Genomic DNA, 23266 nt, shown 5'->3' with positions numbered 1-23266 from the left:
CTGCGGTCCGGTGTCAAGAAAAGCAGAATGGAAAGCCACTTTGACCTGATTTGTTCAGTTGTGTTAACCTGCAGTCTAATCGCACAACACAAGACACATGCGCAGAACACAACGCGGCAAAGCGGGCAACAGCCAAGGGACCCCAGATCTCCGTGGGGCCCCTGAAGCCCGACATCCACTGTGTATGAGTTGTCTTCTAGAGGCACCTAGTGTCATTTACTTTTGATCATTTCGGTGTTTGCTTCACATGGAGCATATTCCTAAACACAAATCAAATGACTTCGGATGAATCTGTCCTGCAGTCGACCTGAGGCCAGATAAAGAACCCAAGTGCATCTGGGACCACAGACAAATTGCAGCAGCTGGAACCAGTAGTCGATTAATCAATAAAATGAATTAACAATTCCTTGCTTGTCAGATGAATACAGCACTCACTGGTTTTAGTTTCTAGCTCTCAATTGTGAGGCTTTTCTTTGTTTTGAATGAGTGTAAATCTTTAGTTTTACGCTTGTTCAACAAAACAAGCGATTTGAAGTCATCCTCCTTGGTTCTGGGAGATTTTAAACACTGAACAATGAATAAAAACCTGCAGATAATTGTTCATGGCATCCCTACAAATTACAATGAAGCTCCCAGGTACACTTGGCTGTGCACACCGCACATGATGGTTAGACCAGAAACGTGAATGATGCACAGGAGGAACACATGAGATGAGTGAGCCATTGGGATAACATGGCCATGATACAACATGCAGCTGCACAAATTCAATCTGAAGGTTTACGACACAGAAACAGTTTTTAAATGTGTATTTGCTGACAGCCAATCTGCTTAATAAGGTGAGTATCAGACGGATGAGTCCCCAGTAACCACATCGCACACAACCATAAAATACCTACAACCATAATATGCCCTGGACAGCCGACATGTTTCAGACAGACTTATACAAAACTCTGCTCAGCAACTTAATAAGTCCTTTATTTGCAATGTTCCGTTACCTCATCTTTCCAGTTTCCGATGCAAAAGAAGCAATAATTTCTTAAATAAAGAAAGCAAAAAAATATTTACAAAATTCCAATAAAACTAATAATCAATGGATTATCTAAAGCACCTCTCTGCATCCGGACAACTGCTGTTGGAAAAGGATACACTGCAATTACATCAGCAATTTATTGTTTCTGAAAAATAAAACTGGAAAAAAAAGTTGTTTTTTAATTATCATCATTAATATTATTATATATTTACAGAACGCTCCTGAAATGAGTTTCCACTTAAAGTAGAAAAGGCTTTCGGATCATTTCTGTGTGTTTTTTTTTTTTTTTGTTTTGTTTTTTTTTGTTTGTTTTTTTAAACTTTATATATTTCATCAAGTCGATTTTCTGTAGACTTCAAGTTTTAATGGTGATTGGGTCAATAAGTGTCCTTTATGACAGCTCGGGTTTAAGTACAGAAGAGGTAAAGATGAAGAGTCAGTGTGGTTCACTACTGGGGATGGGTGAGGATGGCTTAGAGGAAGCATTAAGACCACCCCCTAGTAGTCAAGGTCAAAGGTCAACATCAGTCCTCCGTGTTTCTGTCTTCTTTAAGTTCATGATAGGAAACAGGAAGAGAAAATAGACAACCTTTGCTTTAAAAACTCCATCCATCAAATTAACATTAGTTCATGTACATTTTGTCTATCAACGTTTCGTCCCCTGTATAATTAATAGAAACACACTTCAGACATGCTGCACACTCCAGTAAGGGACAAAGACATAGAAGAGTTGTGTTTGGATTGAACACACATTATGGCATGATGATACCCACGCATCAGAGAACCCACTACAGCACACGCCCTGCTGTTTCTTCTCGCAGACCAGATAGGTTGTTAGGCATTATAACCATAGAAAAGCAGCCTGTTGGTTTGGATAATTGTGACAAAAAAAGTTTCGTAGTGATGTGGGATACTTCACACCTTGTTAACAAGCAATCCTGCTGAATCAGTTTTCAAGTTTATTTGATTAGGACACTTGCTGTGACAAGCAGGTGGGGAAATAATGAGGAAGCAAGAGAGGAAGGGTAGAGAGAAATGATTGTTTTCTGAGTCCATCCCTCAAAGAAAAGAACAAAATAATAAAGATTTATCCTCACTGAGGATTGATTTGAGTCTGTCTCTCTGGCAATATTGTCCACGACTCTCCACAGCCGCCTACAGAGCCCCTGTGTTGCCAAAGGGAGGGACGGCAGCTTTCAGTTAAGTCTTTTATTCCTTGTCAGACTCCTCCTCTGCCTCACGGAGCCAGGTGAAGAAGGCGGTGACGGATTTCAAGGCCACACCTTTGCCTGTTTGCTCTGCAGGGTCTTTGCTGGATTCCCACTTATAGAAGGCCTCCTCTTTAATAACGTCCTCATCGTACAAGGCGTCGAAGAACATCCGCAGCAGGTCTGCAGAGACAACGCACAGGTCAGATCTGGCACTGGTAATGAAACAACTGATTGTTTTGTTGCAGCAAATTAGACCTCACCCAATGTTTGCTGCCAGGGGAAAGGAAAAAAGTAACAAACCTTACAATACAACAGCCCTGAAATAAACAAAAGCTCATACTGTTTAGTTTCTGCTGCGCGATGAAGGTGTTTTTATAACCAAGTCATCTTTTAAACAACTGACCCATTAAGTTTCCTTCTTTTCAGTGCTAAGTTATTTTTGCTAATGCAGATCTTTTGTTTGGCATATGGCATCATTTAGACTTTTGTCTGGTCACAGTTCATTATTTTGTACTTACAGAGAAATTACAAAGGCAGCTCTGCTGGTTAAATACCAATTACCATCAAGTATCAGCATTCACAGAGGTCTTCAGACAATCTGCGATTATATCCACATTAAGATTCTTAAATCATAAAGAAAACTCATCTCTCTCTGTTTTAGTCAGGACAGAAACTGCATTTTAACTGTTTCCAGATGAGATGAGTCTTAAAACGCTGGTTTCAGTGTGTACAGAGGAAACACAGGCTGCCCAATCCCTGTAGAGAACTGTGTAGCAGTAAAATTTCTGTTAAACTTTCTATTGCCTCCTACTTTCTCTGAGCTCTCATTTTAAACACAGATGTAGTTGATCACATTAGTATTCATTAACTTACATTTTGTGGATTTTGTGTTCTTTTTGTCTCTATGAAAACAACCTGGAAAAAGTTGTTTTCATGCAAAAACAGCATTTTAAAAATCAGCCATCTACAACATCTACTTAGCGCAGATGTTGTCTTAATGGCTTAATGTCCTACAATTATAATATTTGATTAAATGATTAAAAAAAAAAAAATCACTCATGAATCAACTACTGTCTGCTAAAGATAGAACACTTTATTTCTGTGTCAGTGTTTATTTCTGTGCTCGATCACTGGTTTGAAGTTGGTCAGGCCTTGATGTAAAAAAAAAAAAAAAAAAAAAAAAAGATTCTCTCATTTTTGCTCCCACGAATCAGAACGCAATATAGGGATCACCACTGTGAATACAGGGTGATGAACATGTCATGGACACCACTTCTTTGTAGAATTGTGAGGATTTTTTTTTTTTTTTTGTATGTATTGCATGAATGTCATACTCACAATTTGGACAGTGATATAAAATGACAAGGTAAATGCAGTGCATATATTAAACAGGGATAAAGCCACAATCTCTTAACAGTTGTAAGAGATAATATTCTAAGTTATGAATAAGTTCAACTTAAAATCGTATTTATTTAGTTCTCCAGATCTCAGTATTGATCAGATTTGATTGAATAATCAATCAATGACCGTCAAAACCTGAAAACTATGATCTCCACCCATTCATAGCATTTGGTTATAGGGCTGTTGTAATTTAAGGTATTTGTTATTTTGTCCACCTCTGTATGTCCAGCTTTGACACTTTACTCCTCACAGAGACAGACTAACAGCAGGAAACTCACTTGCAGGCTGCTCCATGTGCACCATCAGAGCCTGGAGGGCGTAAAGGGCCTGCAGCTCTTTCTGCTCATCGCACAGATATTTCTGCAGCAGACTGGCCCTCTGGTTGATCTGCTGTGCATCCACCCTGTACGGGTTGTCGCCTGAAATGAGGAGTAACAGACATTTGTCCAGACAAACCGTGATCACAGATAAAACTCACCTTGTGCCATTATAAATATTTACTTCCTGAGCTCACATAGCATGATCTGTGTTCTGTGATATTAGCGCATCAGCAATACTCCATGGAGAATTTATAGTGCTGCTGCTGCGAGGTGAAAACACCAACAGTGGGCACTAACAAGGCAAAATTACAGGATAATTGTAACTAAACAACAGACAGCTTCTACGTGCTCAGTCATACTTACATATGATGGCAGACTGACACACTGATGTCATCAGTGCTCGCATGAACTGGTTGGAAGCCGCCTGCTGCTCGTCCAAGTTAGCCTGGAAAAAGAAAAACAAACAAAAAAAACATAGTTGACCAGGGGGAACTTACAATTATGCAACTTTTATATGCATTAGAAACCCTGCATTGGGTATTCGAGTGTGAGGTAAAACATGAGCAGCATCACTAGCACCATCACACACCTCAACCCAGTCTCTGATACGCTGGTTGTTGGCCTTGTCCTGAAGGAGTCTGTCCAGCTGTTTGCTGAGCTCTTCTCCACTCAGGACCTTCTTCTTCCCCACTTCCTTTGACTCCATCTCCTGTCCTGTGGTGAAATCCACTTGCTGAAATGTAAAACAAAAGGAAAGCTTGAAGATACTCTTGTAAGTGTAAGTGACTTGTTAGCTGTTTGCTTTTGTAATAAACAAGTCACAAAATACAGACATTAGTGGTAATTCTCAGAATTTCATTGTGTATTTTTTATCTGTTAGTTTTTATCTATTTAATGATTGTTCTTTTCAGCAACCACTGAGTTACAGGTATGGAGCATATTTTAATCGAAATTTGAGCATTTGTTCTAATGTGTGTAAAAAAAAAATTCAAATTGTTCCTGACTAGTTTGAAAAGATTTACAGTTTATAAGCACGGTGGGCCATTTGAAGTAGTTCCCCTTTTGGTCCAGCAGAGGGCTTGTCTATTCCTGCTATACTGTCAGTAAACTCTGCTCTTAAATAAAAACGCGAGTGAGCAATTATGGCATATCAGCTTCCTTATGTGGATTTCTTTCAACTTATTTCTCAGTTCAAAGTCATCAGGGCTGAATTTGTGTCAATGATTTGTGGCATTTATTTCTATATTATAAATACTTAAGACAAATATTAGCATATTTTGTTAATTTTTTCTATGAGATTGTTTGCAGGTAAACCGCATGCAGGAAATTAAAAAATTGTCTCAAAAAACAACCAAAAACAGAGCTACCAGCGAGAACCACTGTGTCCTACAGACCTGCTCAGTGACAAACTTATTGACGTCTTCGTCCTTAGGCAGGAAATCACTCCAGTTCAGCCCAGCCTCCGTCCACATGGCTCCAACCTTCTTGGGGGTCTAATGAGGAAATACAAAAACATTAAACCAGTGAATCTAAAATCTAAATGTCTACATACTATTACAGGAATTTTGATGTACAACAGGCTGTAATGATGGAGCTGTTAAAGTGTTTTTTGGGGATTTATGTAGGACCTACCATTCCTTTGCAGAGCAACTTAAGGATCTGTACCAGCAGCACAGCGGCCTTCCCCAGAGGCACGAGAGGCTTTGAGATCTCCCTGAAGACACAATTACATGGAATTAAGCTTTGTACTTTCTTTAAACTAAGTTTTTATTCTGTTTTATTTATTACCATTACTAATAAAACCATAGTTACGCCCAAGGCAAAAAAAGCACATTGTTCTATTTCATGCTTTAAGAAACAAGTTTAGCCTTTTTTTTTTTTTTTTTAAAGCTTTCCTACTGGAAATAAGTGACCTCATTTTATGTTTGACAAGCAAACTTCCTTATTTCAGAAGCTAGATGGGTCAGTGACATACAAGCATCCTTCTCACAGCTCTAAAAAAAACTGTTTCGGTTATGTGAATTGGCTCAGGCAGAATGTGACAGGAAAGAAAAGAACATTTGTGAGAAGCTGAGAAAAGTGTCCGACTCAGGTTTGATGTGTGAAAATGCTGCTTTACATCTTACTGATATATACATTAAAACAAATTAGAGAAAAAAAAAAGAAAAAAAAAGGAACCAGGTTGTTTAAACCTATTTGATCGCATTATTTTTGCTGAGCTCACCTGAAGAGCTGTCCCATAGGGATGCCTCCCTCATGGAGCATGGGGGTAATGAGTTCAGCCAGGTAGAGCCAGATGTGAGGTATATCTATGGCCATGTCTTCTGCTACCTCCAGGATCTCTTGTAGCCTACAACCACAAAAACACAAATCATTCAAGTTCACTTTAAACACACACTTTTAGTTTAATTCTTTAACATGCACTCAAGGTGAAAAAAAAACAAAAAAACAAAAAAACAACTTTTAAGGCATTGGAAACCCTTTGTGACGTTTTATCCTGTTAAATGCTCACCCTTTGTAGTACTGCTGTGTGGGCAGTGTCCCTGCCTTTGCAAGCTGGTGCAGCAACAGGCCCATGTGCTCTCTAGCAATGGTGCTGCGCTCAAGCGTGGACTCCACGCCGTTCCGCACAAACACATAGAGCAGTGCGGCGCTGTTGAGCTCTGCCACACACTGCAACGCCTCCTACAGCACCAGAACAGAGGGGGAGGGGAGAGATGCCGGCCGTCAGAGTGGTTTTATAATCCAAGCATTTCCTTGTAGGCCTGTTAACATGCATGTGTTTAAGTAAAATTCAGTGTTATTTCTGTACCTTCAAGTCATTGATGTGGAGGTATTCTTCAATTATAGCGCTCGTCTTCTTCTCTACCTCCTCCTCGGTCAAAGCAGCTTTAGGAAGAGAAGGAGGAGGAGTGGGGGCACTCTCACGCTTAGCTGCAGAAAAACACGGTAACAATACAAGTTAAAGCTCAGTCCTCCTTCCTGCATGATCATTTCATCAGTACACACAATTCTACTTAACCTCTTTCTCCTATTACATCCACTTTAAATTTTAATTTTGCTGTATGGGCTTTATACCTGCGAGATCTTTGCTTGGACCCCTGTCTCTGCTTCCTCTGTCCCTGCTTCCTCGGTCCCTGCTTCCCCGGTCCCTGCTTCCTCTATCCCGACTTCCTCTGTCCCTGTCGTCGGTCATGCTGGCGACGCGACGCACGGGCTCAGTCGATGCCCGGCTGTCTCCACCCCTCCCGCCGCGCTCCTGTGACTCTCTGCTGAAGCTTCTTTTGGTGATTTGGGTCCGGTTGCTCCTGTCGTCACGACCTTCCCGTCCCTCGTTCCGCTCAAATCGGTCAAACCGATCCCTCTCGCGGTCGCCCCTGTCTCTGTCGCCGCCGCGCTCACGACTGGAGCTTGACCTAAAGGTCATAAGTGAAAGGTTGTTGTGCCATCAAATCGATACTGTACGATTTTGCATATGATCTGATAATTCACTTCTGAGCTGCCATAAACCATGTGTTCAAGGTGCACATTAATGGTTGACAATCTTACAGGCAAAAGGAAGATGCATTACAAAAAAAATCCAGATAGGTTTGTTTTACTGTATATATTAGGGCTATTTATACTTTGCAGTGAAACAATAAAGAACAAAAGTGGAGCACAAGGACAAGAAATTTCACTTTCACAGCTTCTGAATACCTCTGAGGAACTCTGCGATCAGAGTCTGTTGAAGACAACAATGAGCCGGACTGCAGGGCTGAGAAACGGTTGAGGGTGCTGGTAGTTGGACGACCAGAATCTAAAAGAGGGAAAAGGATCAATTAGACTACAGTACTAAAGCATCCTAAACTGTACAGTCCTTTTGAAAGACATGTGTTTTACCCTGCTCTCCACTTGCTGGCTTGGCTCCAGTTCCTCCACTGCTGCCTTTGCCCCAGCTACCCCACATGCCTTTGCCTCCTGGCGCCAACAGTTGATTGTTGAAGTCCAGAGCACCAGGCTGCAGGGAAACAGGGGGGAAAAAAAAGTTACACTCACAAACCAGTTACAGTCACATCTATCAAATCCCAAATCATCAGGTTAAATGTTAAGATAATTTCATTCAAAAGACTCTGGACTTAGTGTGTGACACACACAATACCAAATCCTCAAAAAACTAAGACAGAAATCAAGTCTTCAAACATTAAGTGTCTTTACTGAGAAGCATCGACTCTATAAGAGAAATTAAATGAAAAGCTGAAGCTGAGGGTTTCTGACACCAAGATTTTAGAAGAGTTTTAGTGAAATCTTCCGTTACCTTTGTGATCTTGCTAAGGCGAGTGGTGTCGATGGGTCTGTTCTTGGAGATGGGCACCGTGTTCCACCCCTCATCCTGAGGCTGGGCAGACCGGCCACCTCCTGGTGTGTGAGGGCCTCGGCCCCCCATGCTCCCTCCCATCCTGCCGCCTCCTCCTCCCTCTTTCTTGGACATGAGCTGCTGCTGAACTTTGATCTGTTCCCTGTGCTCCTCCATCTCGGCCTCTTTGTGGATTTGGTCGATTGTTTTCGGACCCTGGTCTCCTCTACGAGGCACCCAGTTACTCTGTGGGTCAGAAATGGAGGACGGTTAGAAAACAGTCTTCAGATGTTCCAGCATCCATGGTTTCGTTCCAGCCTTCAAGATTTCCATGCCACTCATAATCCCTGCTGATCACTTCACACACAGTATGAGACAATTCTGCTCATTCGGGAATACTGAGCATTCATCACTACCTTTTGTGACCATTATCAGCTCTTTATGTCAATATGCTGTTATGGATTCATTAATATTTACCCTCCTGAGGTCCAAGACATCTTGCAGCATGAAGCGAATTCTGGATGAGGTCTTTCTCTCTTTGATGATCTTGTCCATCTGGTTGAAATACTGATCCATACGAGGCTGATGGCCACACAGAAAAAAAGCAGCTTTTATAAGTCATGGCTGTCGACCATGAGCATATATGAATAAGTGAGACTGATTTAAGTATTTATGTCTCCTCAGCTCCTCAATCCCATCACTAATAATCAGTGGCCCAGACACGTGGCACAAAAACAAAAGTCATCCCTGGAGACACAATTTACAATTCACCCTTCATCCTTCTGAGTTCATGCTTTACTAACCTTGGCCTTTTCAAAGTCCAGGTCTTTGCCAATAGTGGAGAGTAGCCTGCAGAGACACTCCAGGGACTCTTCATCATGATTCTTAAGTAGTTTCACTACACAGTCGTGCATGATGGCCTCTGTCAGCATCTTCAGCTTAAAGAGCTCGCCTATGAACTTTATGTTGCCCAGTGAGCGGCGGCGGGCCTTGTCTCTGGACTCCTCCAGCTCCACCCTCAAGCGCTCACGCTCTTCATCCTAAAGGGTAGATTCAAGTGGGTGTGTGTGCTTAGTTTGGGGGTAAAATGATCAGTTTGGTCTAAATAAACGACAGACTGTGGTGGCTGAGACTGTGACCATTTAAAAAAAAAAAACAACACATTTCTTACATCTTTGGAGGCCTCCATCTCCTTTTGCTTCTTCTCAAATATCTCATCATCATCCTGGTCCTTCTCAAACTCCTTCTGGCAGCGGTTGAGCAGCAATTTACGGAAATTGACAAAAACTCCTGGCTTGTCTGAAGTGGGGACTTTCAACTGAAGGAGGAAAACATTGAGTACAATTAATATCTTGCAACAAATATACATTTGTCATCGCACTCATAATTATATGGTTTTAAAAGTGAACTACAATTACTTCCTTGATGTTGTATGCCTCCGCCAACCAGTTATTACCAGTTTAACTAGTTGCAGTTAATTGGCATGTGAATTCTGGAGTCACAGTGAGCTCTGACCACCAAAATCAGTTCATCATTGAGTCCAAGTGAGCCCAATGTTTGGCGTAACGTATTGCGTTCGCGAAAAAGAGATAGATGGGCACCGTCAGCGGTATGGAGGCATAAATATGTTTAACAGAAAATGAAAATTTACAGTAATTTGTGTGCTCCTTCAGTTCCTCAATACCATCATGAATATTCAGTGGCCCAGACACGTGGCACAAAACAGAAGTCATCATTGGAGCAAATAATACAAGCAAAAGATTCAGACATGATCACATCACTTACTCCCATAAGGCAGCGGCACATGTTGGCGTAGGCCACAGAGAAGTTGGGCTCTGAGATGGCCTTCTCAAAGATGAGGTCGATGGCTCCCTTCAACCGCTCCTCCGTGTCTATGGTCAGCTCTGTCACCTGTTTCATCAGCTCCTGAAACTTCTGAGGAGTCAGCTTGTTGAGGATACTGCGCAGACGCTTGAACAGCTCCTTAGTCTTGGCCTGTTCGCTGTCTTCTCCTTCCTCCTCTTCTTCTTGGTCAGCTGCGCGGCTGCGAGTGGGCTTCTTTACCGAGGGCTTCCAGGCCTTCTCGGCCTTATTGAGCTGCACGTCATCATTGAGGGACATGCTGCTGATGATTTTCCTGGGTTCTTTACGCTGACCCTGCTGAGAGCGACGTGGTCCGGGGGGCTGATGGAAGGGAGGGAACACATATTTAAAGACGTTAACAGCAAGTGGACAACAATTTATTTTAATAACAAAATACCCCAGAGGGAGAACAGACAAAGTCACTCACTGGTCCTCGTGGTCCTCCCACTGATCTGCTCCCAAGATTCCCCAAATACGAGGGAGTAAAATCTGGACCAACATTCATCATTCGAGCTGGGTCAGCTGGCCGCAGGGGAGTCTTATTTACCTGAGGGCAGAGGAAGAAAAATGATGTCTGCTCATACAAAAATACAAAACACTGCCAGAATAAACGTATGTTGAGCTTTCCAAATTTCTTCTATAGTTACCATGATATACTCGACAGCTAAAACTGCCAATTTATTACACATTTATTATAATTCCATATCAGTGGACACCTATTTGTCTTTATGTCCAAGTAACACATGAACCACACTGAAAGTGATATTATCCTACTCTGTTGTCAGGAGATATGCTGTCAACACATAAACAAATTTAAGTTTTGCACCAAGGCTGGTGAGAAAAGATTTTGTGAAAATTCATTTTCTGTCACCAGTTGCAGCTACTTGTGATGGTAAGTTATTAATGCACCTAAATGAAGTGTATAGTTGTGGATTTAATCAACCCACTTTGGATAATGAACAGGCACTGACTAAATATAACAGGAAAATGTTATTTTACAAATTAACTTGTAATTAAAATATCATCTTGAGGAGAATATGCTTCCTGCATCAACAGTTTAATCTGTACCAAGCTTTTTAATATACAGTTCTACTTCTTTATGACTCATAATCTAAAGTTTCCAGCCTACGTGTTAAATGTTACAGATGGCAGTTACAAATGCAACAGAAGCCCATAATACTCCACAGCAGAATTCAGCAGAATCAATATCACCTACCTTGTCCAGGACCACATCACTGATGATGGGCAGGCCCTCAGGTTTGTTCATACTGGCGCTGATAAACTGGAAGCCCAGGAGGAACTCCCTGTCGTACCGCTTCTTCTCTTCTGGGTCTATCGGCTTCCATTGTTCTGAGGGATGTGCAAGAGACGTGTAAATGTGAATTAATATATTCTTCAAGCTACATTGTCTGTTAAGCATGAAAGAACCTGTTGTAATATAAACTGCCAGTGCTGATCTGTATTGTTAACCAATTGTGTTGTTAACAAAGAGGACCATTCCTGAAGAATCGTAATCATAACTTACCTTCTTTGTACTGGTATTTCTGCTCAGTTGGCTCAGGTGTGGCTTTGGGCCTGTCAGGTTCTGCATTCTGCTTGTCCTCTTTCTCTTCCCAGGTCTCGTCTGCAGCCTCAGCGGGAGGCTCAGCTGGAGCAACAGGGACAGGGTCGGCCTGAGTGGACGAGGGTTCAGAAGTGGGCTTGGCATCTTGCTCCTGCGGCAAAAAAAAAAACAGGAAGGGATGAACAGACAGAATGATGTGTTTAAAAAGTAAATGTCCCCAAAGTATTATTGATACAGCTGAAACTGCTGAGATTCTTACACACCATCTGGATTGATACACACCTCTGTGAAGGCATCCAGGAGGTCTCCAATGGCGTCCTTCTTGTTGAGCTCCTTCATGTTCTTCCTCTTCTTTGGCACAGACGTAGCAGCTTCAAAGAAAAGATAAAGTGCTGACATTAAAATCTCAGATAAAAGCAGGAGGAAAGATTATGGCATCATAAATACAAGTGAGGATAAACTCCACTCTACCTTGCATAGTAGATTCCTCTGTAGAGCAGCTGACAGAGGCGGGAGGGGCATCCTCACTTTTCTCTTTCCCTTCTTCCCCTTTCTTCTCCTCCTCCTCCTCCTCCTCCTCCTCCTCCTCCTCCTCCTCCTGGGCTGGTGTTGCTGTTTTAGCCACAGGTGTGGATTCCTGAGATTGAGAAGCATCGGGCTTGTCAAGGGGTGTAGTGTCTGAAAATGCCAGGTCCTCAGACAGTTCCTCAATGTGCTGAGGAAGGCCATTGGGGAGAGGAGGCTCTGCCGTTTCAGCCGGTGTGGGTTCAGGTTCGGGGGCAGAGCTTGGGGCAGCGGTCTGGGTCTGTGGAGCAGCAGGTTCCTGTGCAGAGACTGGAGGCTGAGACATTTCAGTTGCTGTCTTTGTAGCAGTTTCTTCTTCTGCCACTTTAACAGGGGTAACTATTGACGCAACCTCAACTGCAGGCTCTAACTTGGAGCTGGCTACCTGCTCCTCTTTTTCAATTTTCTTCACTTCCTCTGTTTTCTTTTCTTCCTTTTCTGGTGCCTTCTCAGCTGGAGCTGGGGCAGCCTGTGGTTCCTCCATTTTGACAGGTGCCTCTTGTGCTGCTAATGATGCTGGAGGGCTGACAGGAGCGTCTACCGTGTCACCAACTTTAGTATCGTCTTTATTTACCGCCTCAGCAGGAGTAGTAGTAGATACTACTGCAGGAGGGAGGGAAGCGGGAGACTGCTGGTCCTTTATCAATGGGGATGGCACCTCAGTAGCAGCTGTGGGAGCTACAGATTGTGCAGTTAATTCAGCAGACGGTGTCATCTGGCTGTCCGTTTCCTGTTTGGCCTCCACCACAGGCTCTGCGTTTACTGTGGTGGGAGGTGGAGGGGTTTCGGTGCTCGCAGGAGGCTCCGTGTTTTCATCTGGGCAACCAAACACGTGAAATGGTCACATAAAGGAAAATGTGGAATATGGGAAGCAAAAGTTTTTTATCCAAACCTAACTGAGAAAACATACTCACCTGTTCTAATCACTGTAGTGACAGGCTGTACAACTTCACCGTTGGTCTGTGCAGGACTTACTTCTGCTGTGGAGGCCTACAATCACAAAATTGTTATCTTTAAAGCACTGAAAAGCAATTTAAAGCATCGGTTTGTAAGGTACAGCTACACACATTCAATGCAATCCATTACGAAATGTCTGCAATGCAATTCCAATGAAGCTTCTCACCCTCACTTTTAGTTGAGTGGAGTAAAAGAGGGTTGATTCAACTTGGTGGTTATTTTGAAGGCAGTTGTGTGTACTGTTATTGACCTCCATTATTTAAAAGTGCTTCTTATATTTTGCCAATCCTAACACCTGATTTCTCCCTACTGAAAATGTAGTGGCAGGTTAATGCAAACTAAGCTAAAATTATAACCATACGGTTATACAACAGCCATAATTGTGTGTAACTTGCTTTGGCTTTCTGTTTGTTCAGTGCTAGATCAGAGCTGTGTTAGTTATGACGTTACTATAAAAATGTGAAAATATGCAAAGACATTGGTGAAAAATAAATGTAGAGCTGGCGTATAAACAATTCCTATGGGGTGCTTTGTTTTCTCCGTCAATGTGGGTTTTTTTCATACAAACCAATTCAGTCTCTCTTTTCTTACAAAATGCAAGACCTGCACATTTTATTAAATCATTTTCTTACACATTAAATCGCAATACCTTAAACTGTACAACATTCATTTATATTTTGCTTCAAATTTGGAAAAACGGCTGCATCGTCAGAAAAGCCAACGATCACTCAAAGCCAAGTTTCACCAGTTAGAACTCCCTCGGTCCTTCACTGCGCTACTTATTCATTTTACTTACACATTTCCATACATACCCTTCCGTAAATCAACATTGAGTAGACAGCAATTTAATATTTCCAATAAAATCTTTAGAATTCGAATTGTTTCATAGATTATACTGGTTGTGTATTTAATTACATTATTATAATTACATGTACATTACAAAGGTTGCTTAGGATCAGAGTTTCAATGAGTCAATAGAAACTAAAGCATTCTTACCTGTGGGGGGGTCGGTGTGGTGGTGGACCTTCCACCTGACATTATCTCCTCTGTGATATCACGTCCGCCCTGGTTGGGGTCTCGTATTGTTATCTATTAGGAAAAAGGGCAAAAACTGGTTGAGTTTCCCCAAAGCATGTAACCAACAATAAATCACAGACGGTATGTGACAATCCTAACGCTACTGATCTTTAGCTGCCACCCATCATAATAAATACTATTGTTATTTTGGAGTAAAAGGGAAAGTTCCACATTGAACAGACAATGCACTCTCTCCATTCATTTTTTCTGACCTCAGACAAGAGATGTGCTGCCCTTTTGTTGTGATACACTACCGGTTTGCGTTCCCTCTTTGGTGGGCCTTGCGACTGTGCCAGTGGTTGCTGAGGAGGCGGGGCTTGTTGCGGCTGCTGGGCAGGGTTGATCATGACCGGTGCAGGCTGAACAGATGGAGAGTACTGCGGCTGAGCTGGATAATACGCTCCTGCTGTAAGGTTAGAGTGAAACCGAAAAAAAAAAAAAAAAAATGAATAAAAGAAAAAATATACAAAAAAATACTCAAGTGCAGTTTCACATTAAAATGACCACCCATTCACTGATTTCTTTTATTTCTCTGGTTATGACCAAAAATTTTCTATTCGCCATGTTTTTCTAACAACCCTACAAGGCAGTTTGCGGGAATTATGGGTGTAGTTGTTGTAAAGAGGACTTCAAGATGCCAGTATAAACATTTGCTTGCTGACAACTGCTGTGTTTGCCAAAATCCATGTCAATGTCTCCACAGCTGGAGGCCTTATTGATAAATCAATATCAACATGCACACAAACACACACACAAAAAGTTGCAGAGTGGATATTCCTGTAGGAACACAAAATCTAGAGTCCACAGAGACAGCCTATATGTGGTTTGTGCATCTGGATATGAAGCTCTGAAACCACAGATGTTTTAGTCTGCAGTCACCCTGTCCCACTCTTACCTATGAGGGTAGCCTGAGTAACTGTCAAAGATATTGAGAATGAAGAATGAAATCAGTTATGATGCAAGCTTCTGGAGTAATGACCTTCAAATCCAGACTGAAGGTCAGACAGAAACAGTATGTTAAAATGTTGTGTAGTAAATAAACACAGTCAGCATTACCAGCTAGCTTATGGTTATAACTAAAGAACTAACATCATAATCATACGAGACACATTGTTGAATAAAAAAAAAATTTAAAAATCTAAAACACCTTCAAATGCAAAAGGGGAAATTCAGCTAAGAAAGGTTCATAAAGCACCCAACAAGCAAGAGAGCTGCTGTCCGGCAGTAACACAGACTTCTCAGCTCACCATCGGCCCTGTGCAGGCAGGCTGCTGGTCATCAGCAGAAAATTAAACTGATTTCAGGGATCGTGGGATTGTAAATTGTGCTTTTACCTATTTCTTCCCATTGTTTCCATTGTTAGAGCAGCTGGCAAAATTTTTTTTTTAGCTAATGACCTCCATTTTTATTTCTGAACATTCAAGAGATTTCACAGGTTCTCCTGGGCATACTTCTTATCAAAACTGGTTAGAAAGTTAAATTCTTCACATACATTATGAAATGCCTTACAGTAATGGTGCCTTATGTACATCTGCTACAAGAGATCAAATCTGTGTGTGTGAATAAAGGTGTGCTATCATTTATTTTTCTAATGCTTCATGCAAAATATTTGCAGTTATTGTGTTTCCTGTATGTGCTGGTTATTTATTATTACAATTTTCACCCATTATTTTGTGTATGTAGCCTGCACTTTGCATCCATTTGCATGTATACAAGGAAACCCATGTGTTGCCAAAAAAAACCGAAACAAAAACAACAAAAAAAAATAAATAAATAAATACTACAGACAGTAAGTGCCACAGAGATTTTCGCCACTGAAGCCTGCTGACCAACACACAAGCACACACACTACTCACCGGGGTAGCGTTGGGAGGTGAGAGGAGCACCGTGGAGAGAGAGACGGCCGTTCTCTCGCCCGCCTCCTCTCCCCCCACCACCCCGCCTCTCCCTCGCAGCAAGAGAGGGCTCTGAACCAACGCAGCAAAGGAGAGGAAGGGAGTTAGGGACGGGAGAGGGAGGTAAGAAGGAGATAGGGCAGGAAGAGACAGATGCAGAATGAGTTAATGAGAGGATCCAGAGGAAGCAGGGTGTTAAAAAGGTCCCATGAAATGAACAATTCCTTTACCGTACTCCTTCCATCGTATTTCATGGAAGGAGTACGTTTCATCTGCATCTTATTCTTTTATGCCAAAAAAAAAAAAAAAAAAAAAAATTCAGTTTTTTTCATACTGTTGAATCAAAATTATAGTTTTCTTCCTGGAGAGTTTAAAGTTTTGTTCACTGCACCATCTTGCACTCAGGGGTGTGTGTTCACGTATAAATGTGAGGTTTTAGTTTGATCCTTAAGATAAAAAAAAAATCTGCAGAACATTTGTCCTTTAATAAATGAGGCTTTGCAGCAGTAACACGGGTCAGTAGTGTGTTTGGAGTGGCATGCTCAAAAATGTTCCCAATGCCATACTTAAATGCTTGACCTCCATTTTAGTCTTTGTCCCAGTTAATTTTTAAAATCATTAATAGTCAAATTAGTTCCTCTTAACATTAAATCCCAACCCATCCCGTTTAATGTCGACATACATCCAACAAATTAACAGAAAAGAAGCTGAAGCAAAAGTCTCAGTCATTTCATGGAACCTGTGAGGCAGTGTCAGGTGAGACTGCAGATAGAAAGAATACAGGCCAAAGCAGAATTAAGCCAGACCACATGCAACTGGCAGTTCACCACATACAGCAGTGTTTTGACCCAGAAAGCCATTAAAACACACCAGGCAAAACCATGATACGCCCTGCGACACATTGTGGGCAAAGAGGTGTGCAAATGGATATGAACTAAAACCAGATGCTTCAACTTAAACTCTCCGTTAAATTTAGGTTTCTGATGCTTACCAGATATTTGACCTCTTTTGAAAGATAATTATGTTTATGGTTGTGCTTGGTTGTTGCTGGTTTTGGGCAAAAGCCCCTTACCATAAGTGGGATATTCAGCAGGGCTGGTTCCTGGATAGAAGCCTGGTGCACCACTGGTCACAGGATACTGCTGAGTGGGAGGCATGTATGGGGCCCGGTACTGCAGAAACAAAATAAAGAGTCAGAAGCAACAACAATTGAGGGAACAATAAAGTTGTGAGAGCTTCAGGTCCATCTCTGCCACCTCCCACTGTAACAAACTGACATGTATATAAGATGACCCACCTTTTCCAACACCTATTTTTGGAAGACAAGAACCTACAACCTATTTGTCCAAATGTGTTTTCAAACTTAGCTAGTTCTTCATTGTGCATCAGTCACATGCTCTTCCGTCAGGCTCTTGGAAGCAGTGAGAATCATTTAATCTGACTGTTCACACTTTTTTTTTTTTTTTCCATTTTTCTAAGCTTCCCATCATGCCTTTCTGTGACCCCAGTATTTCCGGGCTGCTGGAGAGATAATTTAGCCCTTGATCTGTTTCGCTGTGAGAAGAAATGAAGTCCTCTGTGGCAGCAAAAAACATTACATGAGCCATCTGAAATTCCACTAAGTTAAACATGGATTGCTAAATAACCTTAGGGCTGACAAAGTCCTCACTAGTTAGAGCTGGCACTCAGTCTTTTTCATAAAGAACATGTGCATTTGTTAACAGGAAAATATCTGAATCCTTGATCCCTTCTTTTTCAAATGTAATTTGCAAAAACAAAAAAAGAAAAGTTATATATGGGCTAATATAAGTAGCATACACACAGTATTCTGTGGGCAGGTTGTTGGGTAGACCAATAATGTGTGTGCCATTTTAACAAACTGATGATTACTAATGTGAACCAACCTGTCCAGGGGGGGGAATGAAGTAGCCCTGAGGTGAGCCAGCGAAAGACAACTGCTGCTGGGAAATCATCATCATCTGGGAGCTGGGCGGGTAGATGTGAGTAGGTCCAACAGGTCGAGGGCCACTACTCGTCTGTACCCTTGGAGCATTGGTGGCCATGGTTGGTCGGTTTTGATAGTAACTCTGGAGAACAGATGAGGGGACATGGAGGGAAAGAAGGTTGAAGAATGTATCTTAGCACCACAAACCTGTGTTGCTCTGTGTATGCATTTAATGTCTTTAATATCTTGTCCCACTATGGTAGTCCTAACCCATGTGTTAGAATGCAGCAGCACCTCAGCTGAAAGCAATGCACTCATAACAACTGCCAATGTGTACAGAAAGTTCAGTTCTTAGGTTACATTGAGTTTAAATTGTACTGGATGTCATGTCTCCCTGCCATACTGAGGTTAGCCCAAGTTTCAGGGGTTGGGGTGAGGGTTGGGAGGCGGGGGGAGGGGGAGCGAAGAGAAAAGCTGTTACCTGTAATGCTCTGTATCCACCCTTCAGCCGCGCAACACATCATGAGCAGAGAGCAAGAGAGGGAGTGAGATTAAGGTGAAAATGAGGACAACAGACAATGTGGAAGGCTGAGATTACAAGGTGTAAGAAGGAAGAGGATGAGAGGCAGCAGTGTATCTCTCAGTCATTAACAATAAGCTCAAACAACCATAGCTGCACATGCAACTCTGTAAAGGTCTGCACACAAGTTGGATCCCCTCAAGTCCTGTGGGTCATTTTAAGGGCTGCAGGCGCATGCAGAAACTGATATTAGAATGCTGCAGGTACCAAAAATCAATTCCTTTAACATCAAACTGTTAAGATGACCCCCAGTCAGGCATCAACAGCGTCCATGTATGTTACAGTGATCTAAAGTTGAAAAAAAGCCAGTTCTTGTTTTTATTTGAACATGACCATGAAATGATTTCAAACATAAATGATATACTGACATACTGTCAGTTACACTGTCATTATCATGACAGGTTTGGGACGATGTCTTGCAAATGCAGGGAAGCATGGGGGCAAAAAAAATAAATTAAAAAAATTGCATGTATGTGCAGATGCAGGATGAATAATAAATAAATAAGGCCCGGGTGGCTTTTATTAAAACATTGTGACCCCTCAGAACAGGTCCTACAGAGAAATAGACATTTCTAGAATGAGATATGGAAGAGTTACTAAATCTCAGGACAAGTTAACTCATTTCACAGACACTACAGCAGTCTCATCTAATTCTCTGACACATGGGACTGAAAGCATGCATTACACTAGGGACACAGGGGATATAAGGATAAAAGAGGGGTGTTAGTACCTGTTGGTGTAAAGTACGGGGCCCTGCAGCAAACTGGGAGGACAGCAGAGGAGAGGAAAGAAGTCAAGATTGACATTCAAAGAGAAAGATGGCAAATAGGCCATAACAAGCACACACATACACAGCTTTAGCAAAAGCCTTACAGCAAGAAGCCGGTGTCAAAGATCTTTGTTAAAGAGAGGGAAAGGAGGGGTTCTCACACAAGGAAGAACATGTCACATACTTAAGGCTCTGAATGCAAAAACCTGAGCCAAAAACCTGCATAAAAACATGTTGTGAACAGTACCTGTCTTGGCTGTTGTGCAGAATTCATTTGTGGAGGTGGAGGGGTGGCGAAAACAAGAGAAGGGGGGGGCTGCCCGGGGCCGTAAGCGGCCTTGAGAGGAGAGAATAGAAAAAAAATTAGATGTTACCAAACTTTAATCTAACCTAAAACAACTTGAACTGTGCAAGGTCAGTGGCTCTCACCTGTGTCAATCCAGGGGAAGGGGCAGGGTTGGGGACAGAACTGGGTCCCGTTATAGGCTGTGGTGGTTTGTTCATTTCACGTTCTTTTATGGTTCTGCATTAGGGTGGCGTTGTGTTGCCAGCCTTTCTGAGGAAGAGAGGAGCAAGAAATACAAAAAGAGATTAACAACTACGCATTAGCCCAGTATTAATAGAAGGGAATGAGATGAAATTTTTTGCAATTCAGTATTTAAAGAAATATATTTTACAAGCAGACTGTGGTGTAGTACATCCCCATTACACATAACTGCAGCCATACAGGTCAGATATCTGACAGCACAGTATGAGGACATGAGCCTTTAGTGTGGTAGCATCTAACCAAGCAGTGAGGGTGTGGTCTGTGGTTTCGCCTATGATAACGCGACCACCTCTCATAATCTTGGTCGCTTGTACATTGCATGGCTCATGCATCTAGTTTTATGAGTAGTTAAAGTTACTGTTGTTTGTGGATTTCTCATTCAAATCAGACTGCAACAGTGTTAAATGTGTTAACCTCCACCCAAACCTGCCTATTGTTTGAGTAGAAAAATGGTCGTGGTGGCTATTAAATCAGTCCTAAAGAGGGGGTTTTGAATTACAGTCCTTAACAATTGCTCCAGACCCCCTATGACCTCAACTACTGACCAGATGGTCTTTTAAAAATGCATTCCTAAATGATCATGACTTGGTCAAACTGCAAAAAGTAAATACTAATGGTGATGACTTGCAGTGGTTTAGAGATCTACGTCCAGCTCATATGTGACAGCCACTAAACCACTTGGACTGGTCTGGTTTTGAGTGAATTTAAGAAAATGGATACCTCAGGTCAAAGTTCATTTACTGTGTTAACAGTGGCTACTGCCCCCTGGTTGTGCTAGCTACATGTGCAAATAATCCACTCCAGTAACCTTAACCCAATATCAATTTCAAAGCCTGACTACAGCTGTATCATCAAGATAAATTATTGTTGTACGTGTAGTGGAATATAGGAGACATGCTGAAATTAATATAAACTGATGAATGCTACTAGCAGACGTGTCATACACCGTCCACCTGCTGACACAGGAACTATCGTTAGCTGCTTAGCTTGTGCCATGCTTCTTATGGACGGGGGCATCAATGCACAAAGCTGCCATATGGCTCCGCCAGCAGTGATGGCCAGCAGCCTTACGAGCCCACATTAAATATGACAGGCACCCCAGAAAAAGACTACAACTGTGTTTTAGCCAAGTTACAACATTAAAGGAAATTTACCGGCCCGCTAGCGAGGCAGCGTCCCCGACCGGAGCAGGTTAAATCGTTAGCTAACAGCCGGCTAACGATACGTGTCCCACTATCAGAGACATTTCGCTTAGTTACGCTACGTGGCTCAACGCTGAGTCCACATTTAACCTTAACACATACGGAGCCCAGATAGTATTACTGTACCGAAGGATGGCTTGTTTACTCGTGAAAATCCGAGAACAACAAATAAGCCGGTCGTGGCAGAAATGTTGCAACGCTTGTCACCGTTTAAGTTACAGTTGAGCAATTGTCGGTTAACGTTAGCGGTTTAGCCCAACCCTGTCCTCCGAGGTGTATTTGATTACAGGCCCAACGAGCTCCGTGGGCACACACCGTCAACCTGACATACATCCGGAGCCGACATCGTGCGAAAGGGGCGAATAAAATCAGGCTTTGAAACAAACTGTCGCCAGGTGTAAAAACACAGCGGAAATCGCTTTTAAACCGTGAATCGGTTACCGTTCAGTCCAACTGCCGCTGCCTCCCGGAGCCTGCGTTGACAACGGTGACCGTAAGCCACGAGAAAGAGCACCCGTAGCTGTCACTTCAGATAACGCTGGTTTAACTCCAGCCAAACACCTCTCAAAATAAAATAACGACCGAGCTGACGTTAACGCATTCAGATTACACCGGTTTTATCCCTCCTTGTACCCTGGCCAAGGTTAGCTGGCTAGCCCTCCCAGTGTGTGGACTGACAGCCGGCAGGGCCTGCTAACACCAGCTAACACTAGCTAGCCTGTGTGCCTTTGACAAAAATGAAGCCAGGCTCCGCTGCACTTTAAGCTAGCACTACCACCGTAACATGTTTCTTTTTTTACCCTTACCGGGAATCAGTAGTGAATATGTTGTAAGATGTGAACTCGGGGGATCGGCCTCTGATCAGTCTTCTGTTACTGAAAGTAGTGGTGTTGTAGTTTCCTTGTCCTTTACTCCAAAAGAAAAGTGTTGCCCTTTTCTTGGCTAATGACTTAGCGAGCTAGGTAGCTAACCGGCAGCCGGGGTGAGTGCTGTCACTTCGGTTTAAATCCCCGGGCGTGCAAAAGTGACAGTGCTCAAAATCAAACAATATAGTACTTTGGGAGTACTACTGACAACTCCGATGGCCCCGAAAAAAGCCTCTGGACCGTAGGTCCATGATCAGGGCGTCGATGGTGACGGATTGCCGGTTCGGTACGTACACCACTGTCGTGTGAGGAGGCTCAGCGAGAGGCCATAGTGCGGTGTTTCTCGTCTGTGGAGCCGGTGCGCCTCCAAGTCGCATGGGTAACTTCCGGGAAAATTAAAATTTAATGCCGTTTCCTAGGTCATGTGATACAGGAGCCTCTGTCACTTCATTAATGTAGACCTTACAATAATCTGATGTTTCAGGTGTTGAGAAGCTATTGTAAGGAAATTCTTTAAAAAAACAAAAACAAAACAAAAACCAATCCCTCGGCCTTTGAAATGATCTCATCAGAAAAAGATTTAAATTTGACAGCTGTAACTAGTGCAACACAAATGTCGACACAACAGAGCACTTCTTTTTATGCTTGTGACATGATCCAAAAATTATGGGATTTTTTTGGTTGCGTGATGGGCTGAGCTCCAAATCCATAAATATAGATTTCTTCCCTTTAAATCCAGTTAAGAGTAATAAAGAAAAACAAGCAGATTGCTAGTTATTATCAATATCATGATAAGATACTATATACATGAATGTCGTTTGCCAAAACACCTCTATTGTGGAATGCGCTAAAAAAATTAACTTACTGTACTTAAAAGGTCAAAAGGACCCAGTTACTTTAAAATTATTATTTGTTTATTTATTTATTAAAAAAAAAAAGTGTGGGGTATTGACTGAAACAAACACAATATTTTCATGAAATTCTGTGGGGGTTAATTTGTCACAATGAGGCTTTGCACTTAGTTGCATATGTTCTAATGACCACCAAGTAATTGGACTGGGGGGGGGCAAATCGTTAGGGTGGACAAACCCCCCCTGGCAGATGATTGACTCTTTACTCACACTTCATGTGTGCTTTCTGAC

At 42.2% G+C, this 23266-nt stretch overlaps 1 protein-coding gene and 2 non-coding genes across 4 annotated transcripts; all 3 read right to left on the bottom strand.

Moving 5' to 3' along the window:
- Positions 1-1201: 1201 nt before the first annotated feature.
- On the bottom strand, positions 1202-22501 carry eif4g1a (eukaryotic translation initiation factor 4 gamma, 1a). Of its 2 annotated transcripts, XM_071492513.1 has the most exons (32): positions 22065-22497; positions 19939-20065; positions 19757-19846; positions 19471-19503; positions 18120-18302; positions 17288-17387; positions 16177-16287; positions 14575-14726; positions 14240-14332; positions 13201-13276; positions 12194-13102; positions 12005-12093; positions 11684-11873; positions 11375-11508; positions 10586-10705; positions 10081-10479; positions 9467-9613; positions 9099-9335; positions 8773-8877; positions 8257-8541; positions 7842-7959; positions 7659-7758; positions 7041-7378; positions 6775-6896; positions 6475-6647; positions 6187-6312; positions 5595-5676; positions 5357-5455; positions 4552-4695; positions 4326-4407; positions 3921-4061; positions 1202-2421 (listed from the first exon to the last, which is right to left on the bottom strand). In XM_071492513.1, exons 2-32 carry the CDS (start codon positions 20011-20013, stop codon positions 2240-2242), a joined length of 5235 nt encoding a protein of 1744 aa, XP_071348614.1. In that variant the 5' UTR covers positions 20014-20065; positions 22065-22497; the 3' UTR covers positions 1202-2239. The 2 variants fall into 2 exon arrangements, with proteins under 2 accessions (XP_071348614.1, XP_071348615.1); XM_071492514.1 differs by lacking the exons at positions 16177-16287; positions 19471-19503 and having other exon boundaries at positions 1373-2421; positions 22065-22501.
- On the bottom strand, positions 8972-9048 carry LOC139629935 (small nucleolar RNA SNORD66). Its single transcript, XR_011693077.1, has one exon. It is a non-coding gene; the product is annotated as a small nucleolar RNA SNORD66 (small nucleolar RNA).
- On the bottom strand, positions 9960-10036 carry LOC139629934 (small nucleolar RNA SNORD66). Its single transcript, XR_011693076.1, has one exon. It is a non-coding gene; the product is annotated as a small nucleolar RNA SNORD66 (small nucleolar RNA).
- Positions 22502-23266: the final 765 nt, after the last annotated feature.

Source organism: Trachinotus anak, unplaced genomic scaffold (assembly GCF_046630095.1).
Source record: "Trachinotus anak isolate AG129_WGS33_773 ecotype Australia unplaced genomic scaffold, CSIRO_AGI_Tana_v1 ptg000012l, whole genome shotgun sequence".
NCBI lineage: Eukaryota > Metazoa > Chordata > Actinopteri > Carangiformes > Carangidae > Trachinotus > Trachinotus anak.
The sequence above is the reverse complement of the archived record's forward strand: the minus strand, read 5'-3'. Positions and strand labels throughout refer to the sequence as shown.

Bases quoted from the DNA above. Each gene is read 5' to 3' on its own strand.
- eif4g1a (XM_071492513.1), bottom strand. From the start codon at position 20,013: ATGAACAAACCACCACAGCCTATAACGGGACCCAGTTCTGTCCCCAAC. The intron at 5,456-5,594 runs GTAGGTCCTACA...TTTCCTCATTAG, and splicing joins AGTTGCTCTGCAAAGGAATG to ACCCCCAAGAAGGTTGGAGC. The intron at 2,422-3,920 runs GTGAGTTTCCTG...TTGTCTCTGCAG, and splicing joins GCACATGGAGCAGCCTGCAA to ACCTGCTGCGGATGTTCTTC.